General features: G+C 41.6%; 1 protein-coding gene across 1 annotated transcript; it reads right to left on the bottom strand.

Moving 5' to 3' along the window:
• Positions 1-9,281: 9,281 nt before the first annotated feature.
• On the bottom strand, positions 9,282-10,609 carry LOC102716887 (homeobox-leucine zipper protein HOX14). The gene is made up of 3 exons (XM_006657824.2): positions 10,392-10,609; positions 9,914-10,266; positions 9,282-9,760 (listed from the first exon to the last, which is right to left on the bottom strand). The coding sequence occupies exons 1-3, from the start codon at positions 10,468-10,470 to the stop codon at positions 9,476-9,478; spliced, it is 717 nt and encodes a 238-aa protein (XP_006657887.1). The 5' UTR covers positions 10,471-10,609; the 3' UTR covers positions 9,282-9,475.
• Between the last annotated feature and the right edge of the window lie 6,544 nt (positions 10,610-17,153).

Raw genomic sequence — 17,153 nt, 5'->3', positions numbered from 1 at the left:
AAATATAAGCGGTAATACTTTTGACCCGTCGCCTGGACCTAGCGAAATAAAGACAGAGAGAGTATGGCTCAAGATGGCTTGTTTGCGAGTCAAAGGCACGTGCTAGACAATAATTAGATAATTAGTAGGCCCAATCTTGAGTTGATTTCCCACTCGAGAGCTCACCGTACACGTACGATCGACGGCTCAACTCAAGCACGGCTCATCATAGTTACTAATGCTGTTTGGATGATCCGAATGTTTTTCTTCTCCTTGGAGGTAGGGTTTTACAAATGCTTGAATCAACATGATTCGATGGAATTCCATAAAAAAAAAAAAACTATCAGTTTCCAGTGGTTTTACAACTCTGTGATTCGACGGGGGGCACTATAAGTTTCCAACCCCGTTCTTGCCTTGCTTGGAGGAAGCTAGCTGCATCAAAATATTCTGCTACATTTAAACCCATATTTTCTCTGTAGCGACTACATGCATGCGGAATTTCAGTATATTTGGGCGTCGTGTTGTATGGATTACTAGCATGAGACAAGCAAGTCGCCGTTTGCTCAACCACTGCTTTGTAGATTAGTCATGTGAATGTGATCGCAAGAAATGAATAATCGGCTAGCTGTACTTTCGTTTCAGTTCACCTCTGACGCAGAGGTGTTGAATTTTTGGCGCATCATGTCCAACAGACGAGTCAAATTGGCCAAGCTATCTGAAGAACGATCGGCTTCTTAAATCAGATGAAGTTCCAAATCATCAGTTATCACTGTGAAGTAACTGAGTGTTCGTACTGTCTACTACTAATAGAACTAATCTAAATAGAACTAATCTAAATCGTTTACTTTTTATAATCTAATAGATCAGATACATTTATACAATTATATTACCTAAACAACTACTGGTGGTAAAATAATTTTTCTACTGATAGTAAAATGTTAAATCAACGGTCCAGATTCTAATATCAATGACAATAATGTTAGTAGGATACTACCAGGAGAGAGTATCATAGTCAAGCTCTTAAGTAACATCATTACGCATAAGGTTATGTTTCAGCAATTCAAAATTTGATAAATTCAGTTGAAGACAATGATTAGGTTGTGCTCTTCGAGCCAGCTTATTTTTTATCAGCTTTTTATACGGCTTTTGCATAAACGCTTAATGAATCGCTAAACAATGCATTTTTAAAAGGTTATAAAAAATTTTATTATTTCACTTTTTCTAAAATAGATTTTATATTTTGTAATAGTTAACTTCATTGTCTATAAAATTAAATAGCTATACAAAATTAAAAAACAAGGACCCAGACCCAGAAATGCCGGTCAAAAATAAATCTTAGGAACCGTATACAAAATTGACTGCCGATCAGAGAAGTTCATAGATAAATGAAATCAGCAACAGATAAGAACCTGAATACGTCTATTTCAGACCCTGATTCATATCTTACATGGCTGCGCCAGCGCTAGATGCTTATAAAGTTGACGTACGTGCGGACAAGCTATAGAAAAAAAATAATCATGTGAACAAAGAATCTGTTAAACAATAATCATGTGAACAAAGAACAAATGTGATGTTGCTTTTTTCCAACAGAAAGTCTTCAAAGTAAACAATTCATCTTAAGTAAAACATATACTGAGTTTTTTTTACAACAAAATTGAAAAGAGGAATTTGATTTGTGCCCATGCAGTCCGGACCAAATCTTTTAATTCTTGGCCAGTTTGTGGCTATGAGAAGGAGAGGCCAGCAAGGAGGCCCATGGCAGAACGAGCTCGGAAATTTGAAAAGGGCTGCTAAAAGCGGCCCCTTAGAATCCCCAGACCCCAGGCTCCGTATTTGCGAGCCCATATAAGGTCTAAAATATATATACACATATAAAGCAGCTACTGATCTACAGTGTTTATCAAATCGTCTAGAGCCAACATTTAGTACGAGGTCTTATTTTTTGAATAAAAACACGTTTCATATCCCGGATGCAAATTTCAGTAATCCCTCCATTTGAAAATATAATCCTTTCTAAAATTTAAATCTTGTACTTAATGTAAGTATTTTAGATACTATTTATAGCAATATTTATCACACTGATTACTTTCCACTAAAAATTATTCTCATTTTATCCCCGCATATACTCTCACCCTTATCAATTTCTTATTTATTGAAAAATATAGCAAATGATATTATGATTTCTGAACAAATTAAATAGAGCTAGCTCTCTTTTCTGTTAATCTTTAGCATGAATTTTATCGGGGTGGAGATAGTGAGGGCTTGAGCCTCAGCCGCCCCACTGGAGCACATGCATTTCGGAACCGATCTTTTTTATGGGCCAACATGTGGCTATAGGGTAACTGATTTTTTTTGAGTTTTTCAATTTATTTATTAAATAATTTACCAAATTAATTTTGTATTTAAAAAAACACAGATCTAACCTCCTACCACCTTCTAGGAGGGCGGAATGACGGGACGGATGACAGGAACGGGTGATGACGGTGGCTCGGCAATTTGGAGTTTAGCTTGCAAAATTACCACCCTGCCTCCCTCACCTCTTGGCCGGGCTGCGCTTTTTCATTTACCCCCTTGCCGCCCTTGCAGGCTAAATGCAAAAAGGCCCGAGCGGCCGTCCCTCGTGGTCGTTTGCCACTTCATCTTTCTGCCCGCATAGAGGGCGGTGGGAGGTTAGTTTTGTGATTTTTTGAAATGCAAATTTAAATTTGTAAATTATTTAATAAATAAAATAAAAAATTCAAAAAAAATTTCTAGGATAACCAAGACACAAAGCAAGCCCATAAGATGTTGGACAAAAGAATAGAAAGTGGGCCTTTAGTATATCCAGTCCATGGATTTGGTAGCCCATAATAATGAGCTAATCCATAGCTAGTTGGGCCAGAATCCACTGTGCTAGCAGCCTCTTAGCTTCGGTGTCATCTCAATTGGTCAAACACGCTTAAGCGGTTTGGCCCGTATAACTTTCTGAACATTTTCTGTACGTTCAACTCGTTTAAGCCGTCCATTGTATCATGTTCAGACTGCAGAGCTTCACAAAATAACCAGCATATCAAAATGTCACTCTTCAGCAGTAACTGTTTATTGAGACCAGGAAAAGATATGCACCTTCTAGTTGACAAAAGTTCCATATCATGCTTTGTCAGCTTCGAGCTCTCACAACAGTGGACAAAACATAACCCAATCTCCCTTTGCAAAAGAATGGTGGTGGTCGGAGCTAGGGTTTCTCCCCTAGCTTGGTCATCGGTCAAGACCATTTATTACTTTGGAATGATGTCTGATCGATCAATCAAATCCCAAATCTTCTCTCTTCATGCATATCAATCGCTGTTAGCACAGTGGATCGAGATCCAGAAGCATATGCTGTCCGAAGCGGGTGGTCCATAAGTAACCAAGACGATTCCATTGCTTACACGGGTAAAAGAACAAAAGAAAATCACGCGTATCATCCCTCCTTTGTCAAGTTGTCATTGCATTATGCCAATGCAAATCCTTCTAAACAGAAGGAAGAATATTTGGGCTATTATCATTAAATCCCTACCTTCATGCACCCGAAAGAGAAGCATGCGCCCGTCAGTTAACTTGTGTCATCAGTAAGACCGACAAATGGTATCCTATTAGTCATACGAATCAAGTTTACTCTCTCCATTGCAACGACATAAGACACAACTATCGCTAATTGAAATACCAATATATATAGATATAGCCACATATTTGTTTTCATGATTTTGATGCATGTATGTAATATGTTGGACATTTTAATATTAAAGAATTTAAAATAACCAGATTTAATGTAGAGATATATTATAGTTAATGTAAACTTGCATGCACCTCTTAGGTTACGTTACGAAATAGAGAAAAAAAATAGCTACACAAATACACTTTATATTTTGTAACAGAGGGAATACTTCCTAGACTCACCGGGTTAGCATGCATGCATTGCACTATGGTTGCGCTACCATCCACCAGGCTACTAGTATCACATATCGACAGGCTGTGAAACTATTATTGGTGTATCGTGGCGCCGCCTTGCAGTCCTACTCCTATATATGTGTAGTAGTACGGGTTCGATATAGCGTATAGTAGGCAAAGCCCATGCATTCCCTGGCAAAATGGCAGTCCGATCTAACCCTGTTTGCGATAGAGAGTCTAGGTTCGCTGCCCGCACGGACCTGAACTAACTTACCGTCAGCAGCTGCGCGATCCATGTGCGTGTACCCTGGGCACGCAGCGCTCCTTCGTCTATCGATGCCGTACGTGTCGGTCATTGCAGATGGAGCATTACCACCCAGACCTGTGGATTTCCAGCGTACGCTCGCAAATGTGTTCTTGACCTGCGGCGGTTTCTGGCCGTGCATCTCTCCCGATCGGATGGAGGCTCAGAGACCAAGAAAACCGGCTTGATCATTCATTCCTGTGTCACTCCCGCGCGCGAGCGTCACCAGCAAAAAGCGAAGGCGGTGTCCTAAAGTAGATTTTATGAACACGATTATCTAAAACTAAGATAAAACACCTCTCTCAATGTATAGTTTTATCTGTTGTTGTTTCTTAGATTATATACAAGACACAAGCTGTCTAGGTAACTGTGCATACATAGTTTCATCTCTATGAAACTTATTTCATCTCTTTATTAACACGTTGTCACATCATCAAAAATTTTTACATGACACCATATTTATTGTCCATGAAACTCCCACTGAGACTGACCTTATGTACAAACGAAAAATTATATATATTCTCAGTAATCTAAAGGTCCAAACTAACAAATAAACTATGATAGAAAATCTCAAAAATCAATACTTAAAAATTAAAATTTTAGCTTACACAGGTAGACAAAAAGCAAAAAGACGAGCGTGAAAGCCCTGTGATGGGGCTAAAGCAGGCAAGGCAGGAAGAAGCTAGCATAGCTCCTCTGTAAATCGATCGATCGGCAGGCAGGTGAGGCCGTGAGGGCGAAAGCGTCTCCACAATTGTGTGTGTGTGGTGGGGTGGGGTGGGGCTTCCCGTGCGGCCGGCCGACAGCACCGCCACCCACTGCTTGGATAAGGTGCCGGACGAAAGGCTCATCAGCCCACCACCTGATGGATGCAACCTGATGGCGTCACGTCGCTGAGCACAGCACACAGCCACCAGCAGCAGGAGGTCGGAGAGAGTGGTAAGCCGTACGTGGACGGCCGTTCCACGCGGCGCGCCCCCAGCTGGCTGGCGCAGCGCAGGCAGGGGCCGGAGGGCCCCCCCGAGACGGTTGGTGTCGTCCACGATTCCTGTGGTCTCGACACGGATGGATCGACACCTTGGCCCCCCCTACGGCGAGGAGGCTTGCTTGGTAGGACGCAGGACGACGACGACGACCACGATCACGTAGTACGACGTCACGGCACTGCAGTCGCGGGCGAAGGCGAAGGCGAAGGCTTTACAAGAGCGCCCGAGCTGGCTGCTTTGTGTCCCTTCGCGGCCGTATCGCCTTATCCCCAGCTCCGTCTTTGCAGGAATGGGCCGCGCGGCCTAGCGAGCGATCGATCAGCGGCGCTCATGATGATGGTTTTGGTCGATGCTTGCGCTTTCGTTGGATCGGATCGGAGCACACGGGGTAGGTGCTTTAGGATAGCCCGCCGCGCACCGGGTGCGCACGTACGTGCCGGTGGTTTTGTCGATCGATCGGCCGATTTACCTCGTAAATCTCGTAGCCGTGGGCCGTCGTGGCCGCCACGCCCGCGGTTGTTTTCTCCTTGGCGCCGGGTCCTCCTGTCCAAACCGTCGAATCGAGATCGGCCTCTGGCTGACGGCGGTCGGATCGTATTCAATATTTTTTAAAAAATATACTCTATCCATTCTTAAATGTTTGACGCTGTTGACTTTTTTATACATGTTTGACCGTTCGTTTTATTTAAAAATTTTACTTAATTATTAATTATTTTTATATTATTTCGGGTATTGTTAAATATATTTTTATGCATATATATAGCTTTACATATTTGATAAATTTTTTGAATAAAACGAATGGTCAAACGTGTATAAAAAAGTCAATGACGTCAAATATTTAAGGATGAAGGTAGTATTATAATTTTATATTGTTGGTTTGAAGAGTATATAATTACACGAGACATAAAAGATCATGTATAAAGTAATAGAAAAGAAGTCACTATATTCGATATCACCCAGCCACTCCATAGCACTAGCGTGGACCAAAAAGGGTGATCGGTGATACCATGGCACGGAAGGGAACACAGGAGCGCGCAATGGTGCGTTTGCACCATGGGGTGCCATGTGTTGGGAAAGCGGCGCCACATGATACTATGTTCCCATCCAATGACACATGTATATTTTTATAAATTAGAGCCAAGCCTATATATATACGTGTAAAATAAGATAAACAATATATATCTTCAATATTTTTTGGGCAAGTCATGGCTTTCACGCGCAAACGTTCTTTCATGCCTTGTTGAGATTAAGTCATGCCGTGTATTTTTAGCATTTTTTGTTCTTTATTATTATTATTATTATCATCATCATCATTATTTATGTTTACATTATAAGATATTTTAACCCTAACTGAATTTACACCATGCAAATAAATTTGGACGCATGAAAAATATATTATCGATCTATAACAGAGAGAGTACTTGGTGATGCACGCTCAATGTGATCGATCGATAAGATGCAACGATTTAATCTAGAGTAATTTTACGGTCCTTGAGAAGGTACCACGATGTGTCAAAATTTTAGTGTAAAATTTATATAGGAAAAAGTGGTATCTGTTGATACCTTTTTAAGAACCGTAAAGTTGCTCTTTAATCTATTGACATTATGGTACAAACTGTAGACTTCTGAATTTCTCATCAGCTTATAGGATGGACTATTTTTTCTTAAGTGCTAAACGATGTGTTCCGTGAAAGAAAAAAAATAGAAATTTTCAAAAAAAAATAATAGATAATACTTAGTTAATGATGTGTTAATTGTCAACCTCATTTCACGTGCCATATTCAGCTTAGCTGATAGTTCAACCGAACAGGCCCAGCTATCTATCAGTCGTGCGACGTAACCGGGTGCACGCAAATTATGTTGAATTGTGTATATAGGTGCACGGCAAAAACATATATATTGTGCTATCACGCTAGGACATATCCATGTGTAGCTCTATATATAGCGATACATAGTGTACAAGCAAATTAAGTATAATGGAGTTCGTTATTTGCTAATATAATGGATTTTGTGATGCTGAGTCCCGAGAAAATTATTATTTCTATACACCTATCAACTTTTATACAAGTTTATTCTCTATCTATTAACTTTTATACAACTTTATTCTTCACATCTATCAACTTTAATTTATAATGTGATTGCCCTTTTAATACTTAATTTTTACCAAAAAGAGACATGAACCCTTGTATTATAATTTATAGAATGGAGGGAGTATGTACCAGCTAGAGTGCCAAGCTTATTTGAACTTGTTACTCATTACACGAGATGAGATGCATGTTAGATCTACTCTCTTCATTGGGAAAATATATGGTGTGCATTATTTGAAAAAGTATTTTTGTTTGTATTTTTTTTGTTAAATAATGAAGCTAACAAGTACTCCCGATGAATTCATAAATGAAATCATGTACTACCTCTGTTTCATAATGTAATATGTTTGACTTTTTTAGTTGTAACGTTTAACCATCCGTCTTATTCAAAAAGTTAGTATAAATATAAAAAATGACAAGTCGTGTTTAAAATTATTTTGATAATAAAGTAAGTCACAAGCAAAATAAATGGTATTTCCATAATATTTTAAATAAGACAAACAGTCAAACATTGTAAATAAAAAAGTCAAACATCTTACATTATAAAATGGAGGGAGTATTTTATGATGATATATTATTAGAGATACTAATAATTAAACCTCAACATTATATAATATGTCAAAGGGCATGTTCAAAGCAAGAGTCTATTGTTTGCCTCTTCTCTCATCCACACCAGTAATACTAACTTATTTTACAAGCATACGTACAAAAGTAGAGTTGAATATGTTTTTTCATTAATACAACAAAATAGTTTTAATTGATCTTCTTATACTAAGAGTCGATTCTAAACCGTTGCCATACATAACAATGCATAACAATCATTTTTCTAATTTCTCACTTATTGTCATCATTTACTCATATGTTGATGAAGAGAGTCGGCTAATGATCGTCATCGTACCTGCTCTAATACACTTTATGTTTGTCAACGGAGAGAGTATCTTGTTGTCGACATCCGAGTCATCATCCCACGCCTACACTACTATTAGTGGCGGAGCCGCCCTGCCCTCCCCCAAAAGCCCGGGAGGTGGTTCACCATTGACTACTATCACTTCCTCAGTGTCTACATATATGTCACAATCTACGGTGATGGATTTTTAGCACATACAACTCGCTTAAAAACTCTACCTTGGCTCTTTCTTATGAGCTTCCTCAAGCCATCCATTTCCCATCCTAACTATTAAAATATTTACCCAAGTTATATAACTATATTGTCAGCATTAAGTGATCAAGTGAATTGCATAGCCTTATATTGTGGTAAATAGTTTCAAGGGCGTAACGTTTGTACTTTTAATAGAATGTTAAAACACATAATCATAATTTAAATAGTTCTATTAGTAAAACTTTCGACGGATCAAACTGATAAAATTAATGCGGTGGCAACTATATAGAACCCACGTTATAGCAGACCACCCTGATGAACCAGTGACTCGTCTCATTGGCATGCATGTCTGTTCAAATTTGAGTTTAATATGTATTTGAATTTGTAAATTCAATCTTGCGTGTTCAAACTTTGTGTTTGAAATGTTAACACGTCCTCCATCATTTTTCCTTGTAATTGACAGCACTAACATTTTCACGACATAAAAGCTGTCAGTATCATTTTAAAATATCTTTTTTTTTGAAATAGAGAAAGCACTGAACAGTCATTAAGCCGAATGACAAAATTGGGGAACAGACCTGGTTAATTAATCTTTAAAAAAATCAAACAAGCATGCCCAAAGGTTGGTTTATATCAGGACTGATTGTGGCGCATGTGGAGTTTCTGAAGCTAATAGTATGTTCTTTTAAGTAACATGCATGAGATTATTGTGTTGATTGTGGTTCATTGATATTCTTTTATCAGAGAAAGGTAAATTAACTATGTGGAACTTCATCTCGAAAGTTGAAATGCATGTGCCTCCCCCATCTAACTAAAGATGATCTCCAACTAGTACATACACAGTAAAAAGTTCCCATCAGGAAGTACATACTAATACTAAAATTCTGAAGCATCGCAGGATATGAAATGATATAAACACACACATCTGATTTTTGGAGATAACCAATAGTAATACATGCTAGCTAGATGGCTAGTTTTGCCATTAATCACTTAATCTATGTACATAATTAAACACACACTTAGAGATGACCATCAGTTCACCACAGCTTAATTAACACTATGACTAACTAAAAATTCGCACATGCCATGCCATCACCGATCCAACCTCTTTTCAGATCAATCCATACAGGCTGAACCACTCAACCACACTGTTATCAGCGTAGCCGTACTCCGGCACATACATCAGGTCATCGTCTCCGAGGTGATCTCCGCCGCCGACGCCGGGAGGCTGGCAGGTACCCGTCGAGAACGACGAGCTCGGGCTCCCGGCGCAGACGACGCCACGGCCGACGAGGTCTCCGCCTTCTGCGGAAGCCGTGTGGCTCGTCGTCCCCGCTGATCTGAGCCGCCGCACTTCCTCCTCGGCGACCACCAGCCGCTCCTTCAGCCTCAGCACCTGCACGCACGCCATGCAGCCATGGATTGCATCAGAGGAACCGGGGCATGCAGCAAGAAGTAGATGGAGCGAGGAGGACAACATATATGCATCATGTGGCTTTTGTATGCGTGCGAGTACTACATGCAAGGATCGATCGATGTGTTTAATTACCTCGTTCTCGAGGTGGCATTTGTGGAGGATGGCGGAGTCGTGGGCCTGCTTGAGCTTGGTGAACTCCTCCTCGAGCAGCTTGCTCTTGTGGCGGGCGCGGCGGTTCTGGAACCAGACGGCCACCTGCTTGGGGTCGAGCCCGAGCTCGGCGGCGAGGTGCACCTTCCGCCCGGTCTCCAGCTTCCGCTCCTCCCGGAAGCTAAGCTCCAGCATCTCCACCTGGTCGTCGCTCAGCCGCCGCTTCTTCGGGTCACCTCCTCCATCCACCTCACCACCGCCCCCTCCCCCGCCGCCGCACCTCGCCGCACGCCGCCGCCTCTTCCGCGCTCTCGGCCTCTCCTCCTGCGCCCCACCTACACACACGCACAAACATCGAGCCAGCCAGCCAGCATGCACGATCAGTACACATGTCAAGAAGATGCAGAGAGCGAGCTAGCAAGTAGCAACCCGCGCGATCGAATAGCGCACACGTACGTACCGCTGCCTGCTACTAGGAGGGAGGCGTCCTCGTAGGAGGCAAACAGCTGCTGCTGCTGCTTCTCGCCGTATCGGTCCATGCCCACTCGCACTTGCTAGCTCTCTCGCGCGGCAGCCGGAGGACGGTGTGGTTGGCCGGGTGAGGACGAACCGAACCGAACTGAACTGGATTGTCCCGGATGGAGAAGAGGACCACCACCACAAAGACACCAGTTGATGTTTAAGTAAGGCCGGGTGCGTGTCTCGAGGGAGAGACCTACGAGTAATATATATAGATAGGAGAGGTACATACGCAGCCGGTGCTGCATGCCTGCCTCCTGCCCCGCCCAGCGCTTTGCTTTCTCATCCATATCACCGTGAAAAGCAAACTCACGATCAAATTCTGATCCATCCATCCATCCATCGATCGATATATCCATCGGTCGAGCACGATCACTACCGGTCACTGGAGGGAGAAAAAAAAAGTTTCTGTTAATTGCTGAGCGTTTTGAGCTGAACAAAGGCAGTGTTGCTGACCGGGCAAATGCTGTTATCTGGTTCCGATCATGAGCACTAATACTACTGCTGGTATATTACCGTAGGCATGCCGACCGACAAAAAGCTAGCCTGTTATCCCCTTGGAATGGATACTCACTCTGTCTGACACTGTCACACACACTTTGGTGAAGTAGGGGCCGGCCGGGGTGCCAGTGCATGCATGTGTCAGTGCATAATTTTGGGATTAGTGGGGGAGAGAATGCACGACCTTCTAGGGCAGCACCCAGCGGATCGAACAAGGAGAGCCGGCTGGCTCGACAAGGTGGCACTTGTCCCTGGAAAGGGCTCTCGCTTTCTTTGAAAAGATCGGCGAGGAGCTCATATCTAGCTAGACGGTGGAGAGATTCTCGCCTGAGTCGGTAGCATGTTAATGGTTCCATGGCTGACTGTGCTACCTCTGCTAGCCAACTGTTTAACCCTCTTTTGAATTTTAGAAAGCTAAACTGCTATCTCTCCAGCAGATCGATATATATCCCATGTATAGTGAATTAGCAGTTGAGCACACTGTTAATTTTTTTCAAGAGAGAGACGTGCTCCATTATCTGAGAATTAATTAGGTCGAGCATGCACACACGCATGCAGAAATCCTACTGTCCCTGACGTGTACCCATGCCCATATATATGCCGTGGATGCATGCACTGTATAGATCAGCAGGGGGCCTGCTGCACATACGGTACGGTTACAGCGCCGTCACGTGTACGTACGTACGTGAGTACTGCAGATAAGGCCAGGGGATATATATCCCGATATCCGGTCGATCATATGTGTCATTCGATGGTCGGATCCCATGCATCGTGAACCAGAAGAGGGTAGATATAAAAATCGTTGCACTGGATTGGTCAGGATGTACGCACACACTTGCAGTAAAGATAGCGGCCGGCCATGCGTACGTGCGTGCGTGCAGAGAGCGAGATGAGATGGTCCCGGACCTCCCGGTGGATAGGGTTCGTTCGGTCGGAGCGTTTCCAGGTTCGTACCTGGCCGGACGAAAGCAACAGGGGATAAGCCCTGCCCTGCCCTGCCTTGTGCGTGCGTGCATGTGTGTAGATCACACCGTGATGGAGCTAGTGGCGAGCAAGGAGGAAAGGAAGGAAGGAAGGAAGAGAGGCCAACCTGCAGAGGCGCGTCGCGGTGGGAGGAGTGGAGTGGGAGTAGCTAGCCCGGGAGACAAGGGGCGTAGGCACATGGGGGTGCAGCCCGGGGGCGCTACACGCGTCGGGCTCCCACCCGCGGGGACCGCCTGCGCCACCGCGCTGTGGCGTGTCGCCCGCGCGGCCGGTCGCGAGGCGAGAGATCGAAGAAAAAAGCTACGCTTTTAGTGTTTATTGAACGTTTGACTTTTTTTTTCCGTTAACCACACACGTGATATACGGGGAGCGAGGGAGGACATGTATAATTTTTTTTTGTTACATGCATGTCTTTAGATTAGCATATAACGACAGTGATCGAATTTAATTAATAAAATTAAAATTTTTAAATATTTAATTACTATGTGGACCCGAAAAACGGCTGCTAGCACGCTCTTGCTGCGCTCGATGTCGCCGCGCGGGCACGCACGCACGCACGCACCGCCGGCCCTCCACGGCTCCACCGTTACAACAACCCTAAAGGCCGGCTCCATCGTTTCGTGTTTTTCTTAACTAAACAGTTTATTATTTGTAAGATAAATAATGTATAAGTAGAATATTATATGTATTTATAGTGATTTAAAACAAATAATGTGAAATAAATTATAATATAGAAAATCTAAAATCAATCTCTAAGTCAAGTTCGACTAGTGTTTCATATCCATTTTAACTTTATATAGTACAATAATTAATTCACTCATTTGCAATCTGAAAGTATTGTCATAAATCATTCATCTATCGAGCTGTTATCCAGCTTAACTTTGATGATATGCCCAACTTACCTGACGTACTTTAAAGGGGTTTATTAAATTTTCAGTTGCACCTACTTTTATAATAGTTAATTTATTTGTCTATATCCCTAGTAGGTATATTTATCTATTCAATCATTCACTGACTGACTCGTAGGTTCGACATAACTAACTTTGCTGAGCCAATGTTCGACATATATAATCCCTCTACCTCATCTCATAATATAGGATATAACTATTTTCCCTATAATATAAGCGTATATACACACATACATTAACTTGCACATGTTTTCTCTAAAGTTGATTTATTTTAAATTCTTCATCATCAAAATATCAAACCACATTAGATGTATACATACATGCACCTAAGTAATTTAAACGAGGTGGTAGTTATAACTATTTCTTGATCTTTCGTATTTATGTCGGGATATTATGATATGTAATGAGTAAAGTTTTTTGGTGAAAATTCTCATTTTTTGAGTATGTTTTTAAAACGATGTACTTTTTACAAAATATTTCCATAAAAAGTTGCTAAATTATATCAAACTACTTTTTAAAAACTTAAGTAATTAATCATGTCTAATGGCTCAGCTAATTTTACACATCCTTTTCTTTCCTTTACCCTCGAACTCATCCTTAACTGTTTGGTGTTGGCATATTCCTTCCTGTGCGACAGATCAGATCGAAGGTCGATCTGTACGTGTAAAGTTACTCCTGTCCCCTGTGAACATAACTGCACGCTCTGGTTGTCTTATTGAAGTTTCAGGGCATGCAGTGCGTAATTTTGCTTATCGCTGATCAGGCTTTTCTCTGCACAGGAGATCAAGCAAGATTTTGTAAAGCTCCCAGGGCTTACCGATTCGATCGCAACCAAGCCCGGCCGGTTGCTCATCTACTCAGCAACTAGTCGCCGCCGGCCTATTTACGGTCTTGGCAGATGCTATATTCTCTCGTCTGAACTGTAAAGGTTACAGTATAACTAGACCGGATCTTGGTTGATCTGTTCGAATCCAACTCATGGCCGGGACGACGGACAGCCGATCCGCTCGTGGACGCACATGCCACTCAAACCATTTTCCCCTGATGACTACTGAGTATTTTCTAGTCTAGATTAGGGTTTATCTTACCGCGGAGATGGCCCGGTGGAGCATGATCGTCGTTGTTTTTTTTTCTGGTTTTTTATGATTTTGTGTCACGATAATCATAATGGAGAAACCGTCGGTTTCATAAATGCTAGTCTGGATCCTATCACAGCAATTATCATGGCGAAGTAACCGTCGGTTTCGTGAACGCGATCCTATCAGCTGTGCCGTTACATGCACTGATACATTGATGAGTCATCTACCTCGTATGGGAGGGCTCTCTAGACTGTTCATCCAATTTTTGATCTTGGCTTTGTGCATTTCCAGTAAGGCTTATCCAGTTGCTCCCTGTTTAGTAGCTCAGGTTAGCTGAGCCGGGCGGAGAGGTTAGCCGCCATTGGTGTTCTTGGCAATGGTAGGGGCCTTGTTGATGTGCAGCTTAGCTGTAGCAGCTATGGGTCCAAGAGAAACCGGAGTTGTTGGGTGCAAGTAACACACAACACACGCTGTAGACTGTAGAGTCGTAGCTTGACTGACTTATCGATCCAACGATATCCATGCATGTGCAGTGTTGTCAACTGTTTTGGTAGTACGTGTACAGTGCACTTCACCAGTGTGAAGGGGTGTATTTGGTGAAGAGAAGCGAGAAAACTTTGACTTGGCTAGGGAGAATTTTGCTCAGAGACATGTGAGGTAATGCTGAAAACACCAACTTAATTACCCAATCTAGATTGTTCTTTTAAAATTTAGATGTTGATGTCCTTGGAAGAAACTTCTGTCCTGGAATTGTGAATTTGAGATCCCAAGTGCTTTTAAAAATTACATAGCAATGCAGTGTACAAACTCGTGTACATGTATGTCATGGGCCATTCTAGCTAATAGTAAAGCTAGCCAACCATATGAAAGGTTTTTATAGAAGAAAGGCAATGGTCAGTGGATATGGTTGATCTACATGCATGGTTAGCTTCTGGGGTTAAGGAGGGAGAAGTTCTTAATAGACCTCATTAGCTGAGCCTAGCTGTATTAAGGCTGTATGATCATGATCCTTTACACACACATCTAGGCTGGTTTCAATTAATTATAGCAGTAGTACTATTGAAAAGTAGTTAATTTAGAGATCAAAGCTAAGTAAGGACACAGTTGTCCAAGTCAGAGAGATCAACATGATGGCTAGGATAAACCCAAATTCTGATGATCATGTGCTCGATTCCCTCGCATGCTCCATGATCTCCACTTGCTTTATGTTAATACACTTACTAACTACAAAAGTTGATTAAAGAAATGGAAGAACCCTTCCTCCCGGACAAGCCACGCCCCTGCTTCCCAACCTCCAACTAATCTCCTTGGATCTGCCCAAAACCTGCAATGATCATCTTATAAATGGTAGTATAAAAAAACTACACAAAAGATTAATCTATGGCAAAAATTGCTGTTAAGCACAAATGACCATCTTAGTATGGCTTTATATATTCATCAAGACTTGGAAGTTGCCGTAATGCAGTTGCAAATGCAGCATTTGGTGGAAACATGGAAAGAGAAAAAGGTAGCACACACATTAATCTGCCTGTAACAAAAAGTTCATTAACTTCTTCTACCTACTAACAACAAGGCAAGTCAAAGCTCCATGACAACCCCCAAACCCCCAAAAAAAAAAAAAGATTTGATCTTTACTCGTACGGAACATAGTTTTGCACCCACATTTTAATCTTTAACTACTACCCTTATGAAGAACTCACCAACTTTATCCAAACTAAAATCTTTAACCTTTCCTTGAATTACGCCACTAACCATGTGACATGACCCACTAAAATAACACCATTTCAATGCCTAAGCCTGATAGGATGCCCGCTAAGAAAGGGTGATTATTTAGTGATTAGTCTGCAGGTAGTAGAGTAAGGCCGCGTCCGGGTGTGGCGGTAAGTTAACTTATGCCATGACATCGAAAACGTTTCTATTAGTACATAATTAATTAATTATTAATTATTAGAAAATATTAAAAAATTAATATAATTTTTTAAAACAACTTTCATATATTTTTTTAAAAAATATATACCGTTTAGCAGTTTGAAAAATATGTGCGTGAAAAACGAGGGAAGTAACTAACCTACGTGCCATCCGAACGCAGCCTAAATAGCACTAGACAGTACGCTTGCCCATGGCACGGCGAAACGTGGCAGCCATTCCCTCTTGCTAATCTTTTGCTTGAGCCGTAAGGAGGATGGAGCAATTGATTTCCTTTTTAACTCTCCGTACATGTTTGATGTTGTCTAGACTCTAGACCAATGGTGCAGCGATAAGCAAGCGAATCAATCGACTAATTAAAGTAATTAGCTGCACTGACCCATGCATACCTGGTGCCAATTGGAATTTAACCTAGCAAATAAAGGTGTGTACTTGCAGAATCTTTCCAAGAAATTGTATATATATGTATACGAATTAACGTCTGCACAGCCGGAGGGCACGCTGACATTTTGCGATATATGTTTAAATTTAAAGGACCGTGTGTGCTTTTGAAGTGTTAGGCTAGCTAGCTCTTTGGAGTAAAGTTAATTATGTTTTTGTTGAATAAAGCTGTTTGCTTTTAGTATGGCATATTGCAAATAATATTATGATAGCACTGCCTGCTATAAATTAAACAAGAGGACTGGGTGCTTTTGTAGGAAAAAGAACCCTCTAAAGTTAAAACAATGTTTTGCACCTTTCATCATCATCTCAAGATTTCTGTGGCCTACTTTTAACCCATGAAAATAGGGACAAAACACGTCATAAATTTTATGATGAAATTCAATTGATCGTATCCCCATTATCCCAGCAAACCAAATCAATTATGTCATCATTGCACATAGCTCTCTTTTTTTAAAAAAAAAATTAGGCACCTTGCTAGCTGTTTTTAACTTCAATACACCGACGGATCTGGAGCAAGACATGTTTGATGAACATGCTAAAAAAAAAGGAACTGCAGGACCACACATGAATCGGCACCAAAAACACCACCCAGAGAAAACAAGATCAAACAACATGCAAAACTTGCGGCCATCAATCCCCAGAAGGCCACCAATAGAAAAGACGAAGAACTGAAGAAACCATTAAGATAAGCGAGCTGCAAACCTGAGGATAACATTGATTAATCCGGGGCCTCGCTGTGGCCGCCACGGGATTGATTCCCTAACCACCGAATCTTTTCTCCAAATCCTAATGGGACTAGTTAATCTGATGAAACCCGTGAAAAGAATCATGGGAGTAGTTAAAATGACAAAGGAATCCGTC

The sequence above is a fragment of the Oryza brachyantha genome, chromosome 7 (assembly GCF_000231095.2).
Source record: "Oryza brachyantha chromosome 7, ObraRS2, whole genome shotgun sequence".
NCBI lineage: Eukaryota > Viridiplantae > Streptophyta > Magnoliopsida > Poales > Poaceae > Oryza > Oryza brachyantha.
Note: the sequence above shows the minus strand (reverse complement) of the source record. Positions and strands in the feature narration are given on the sequence as shown.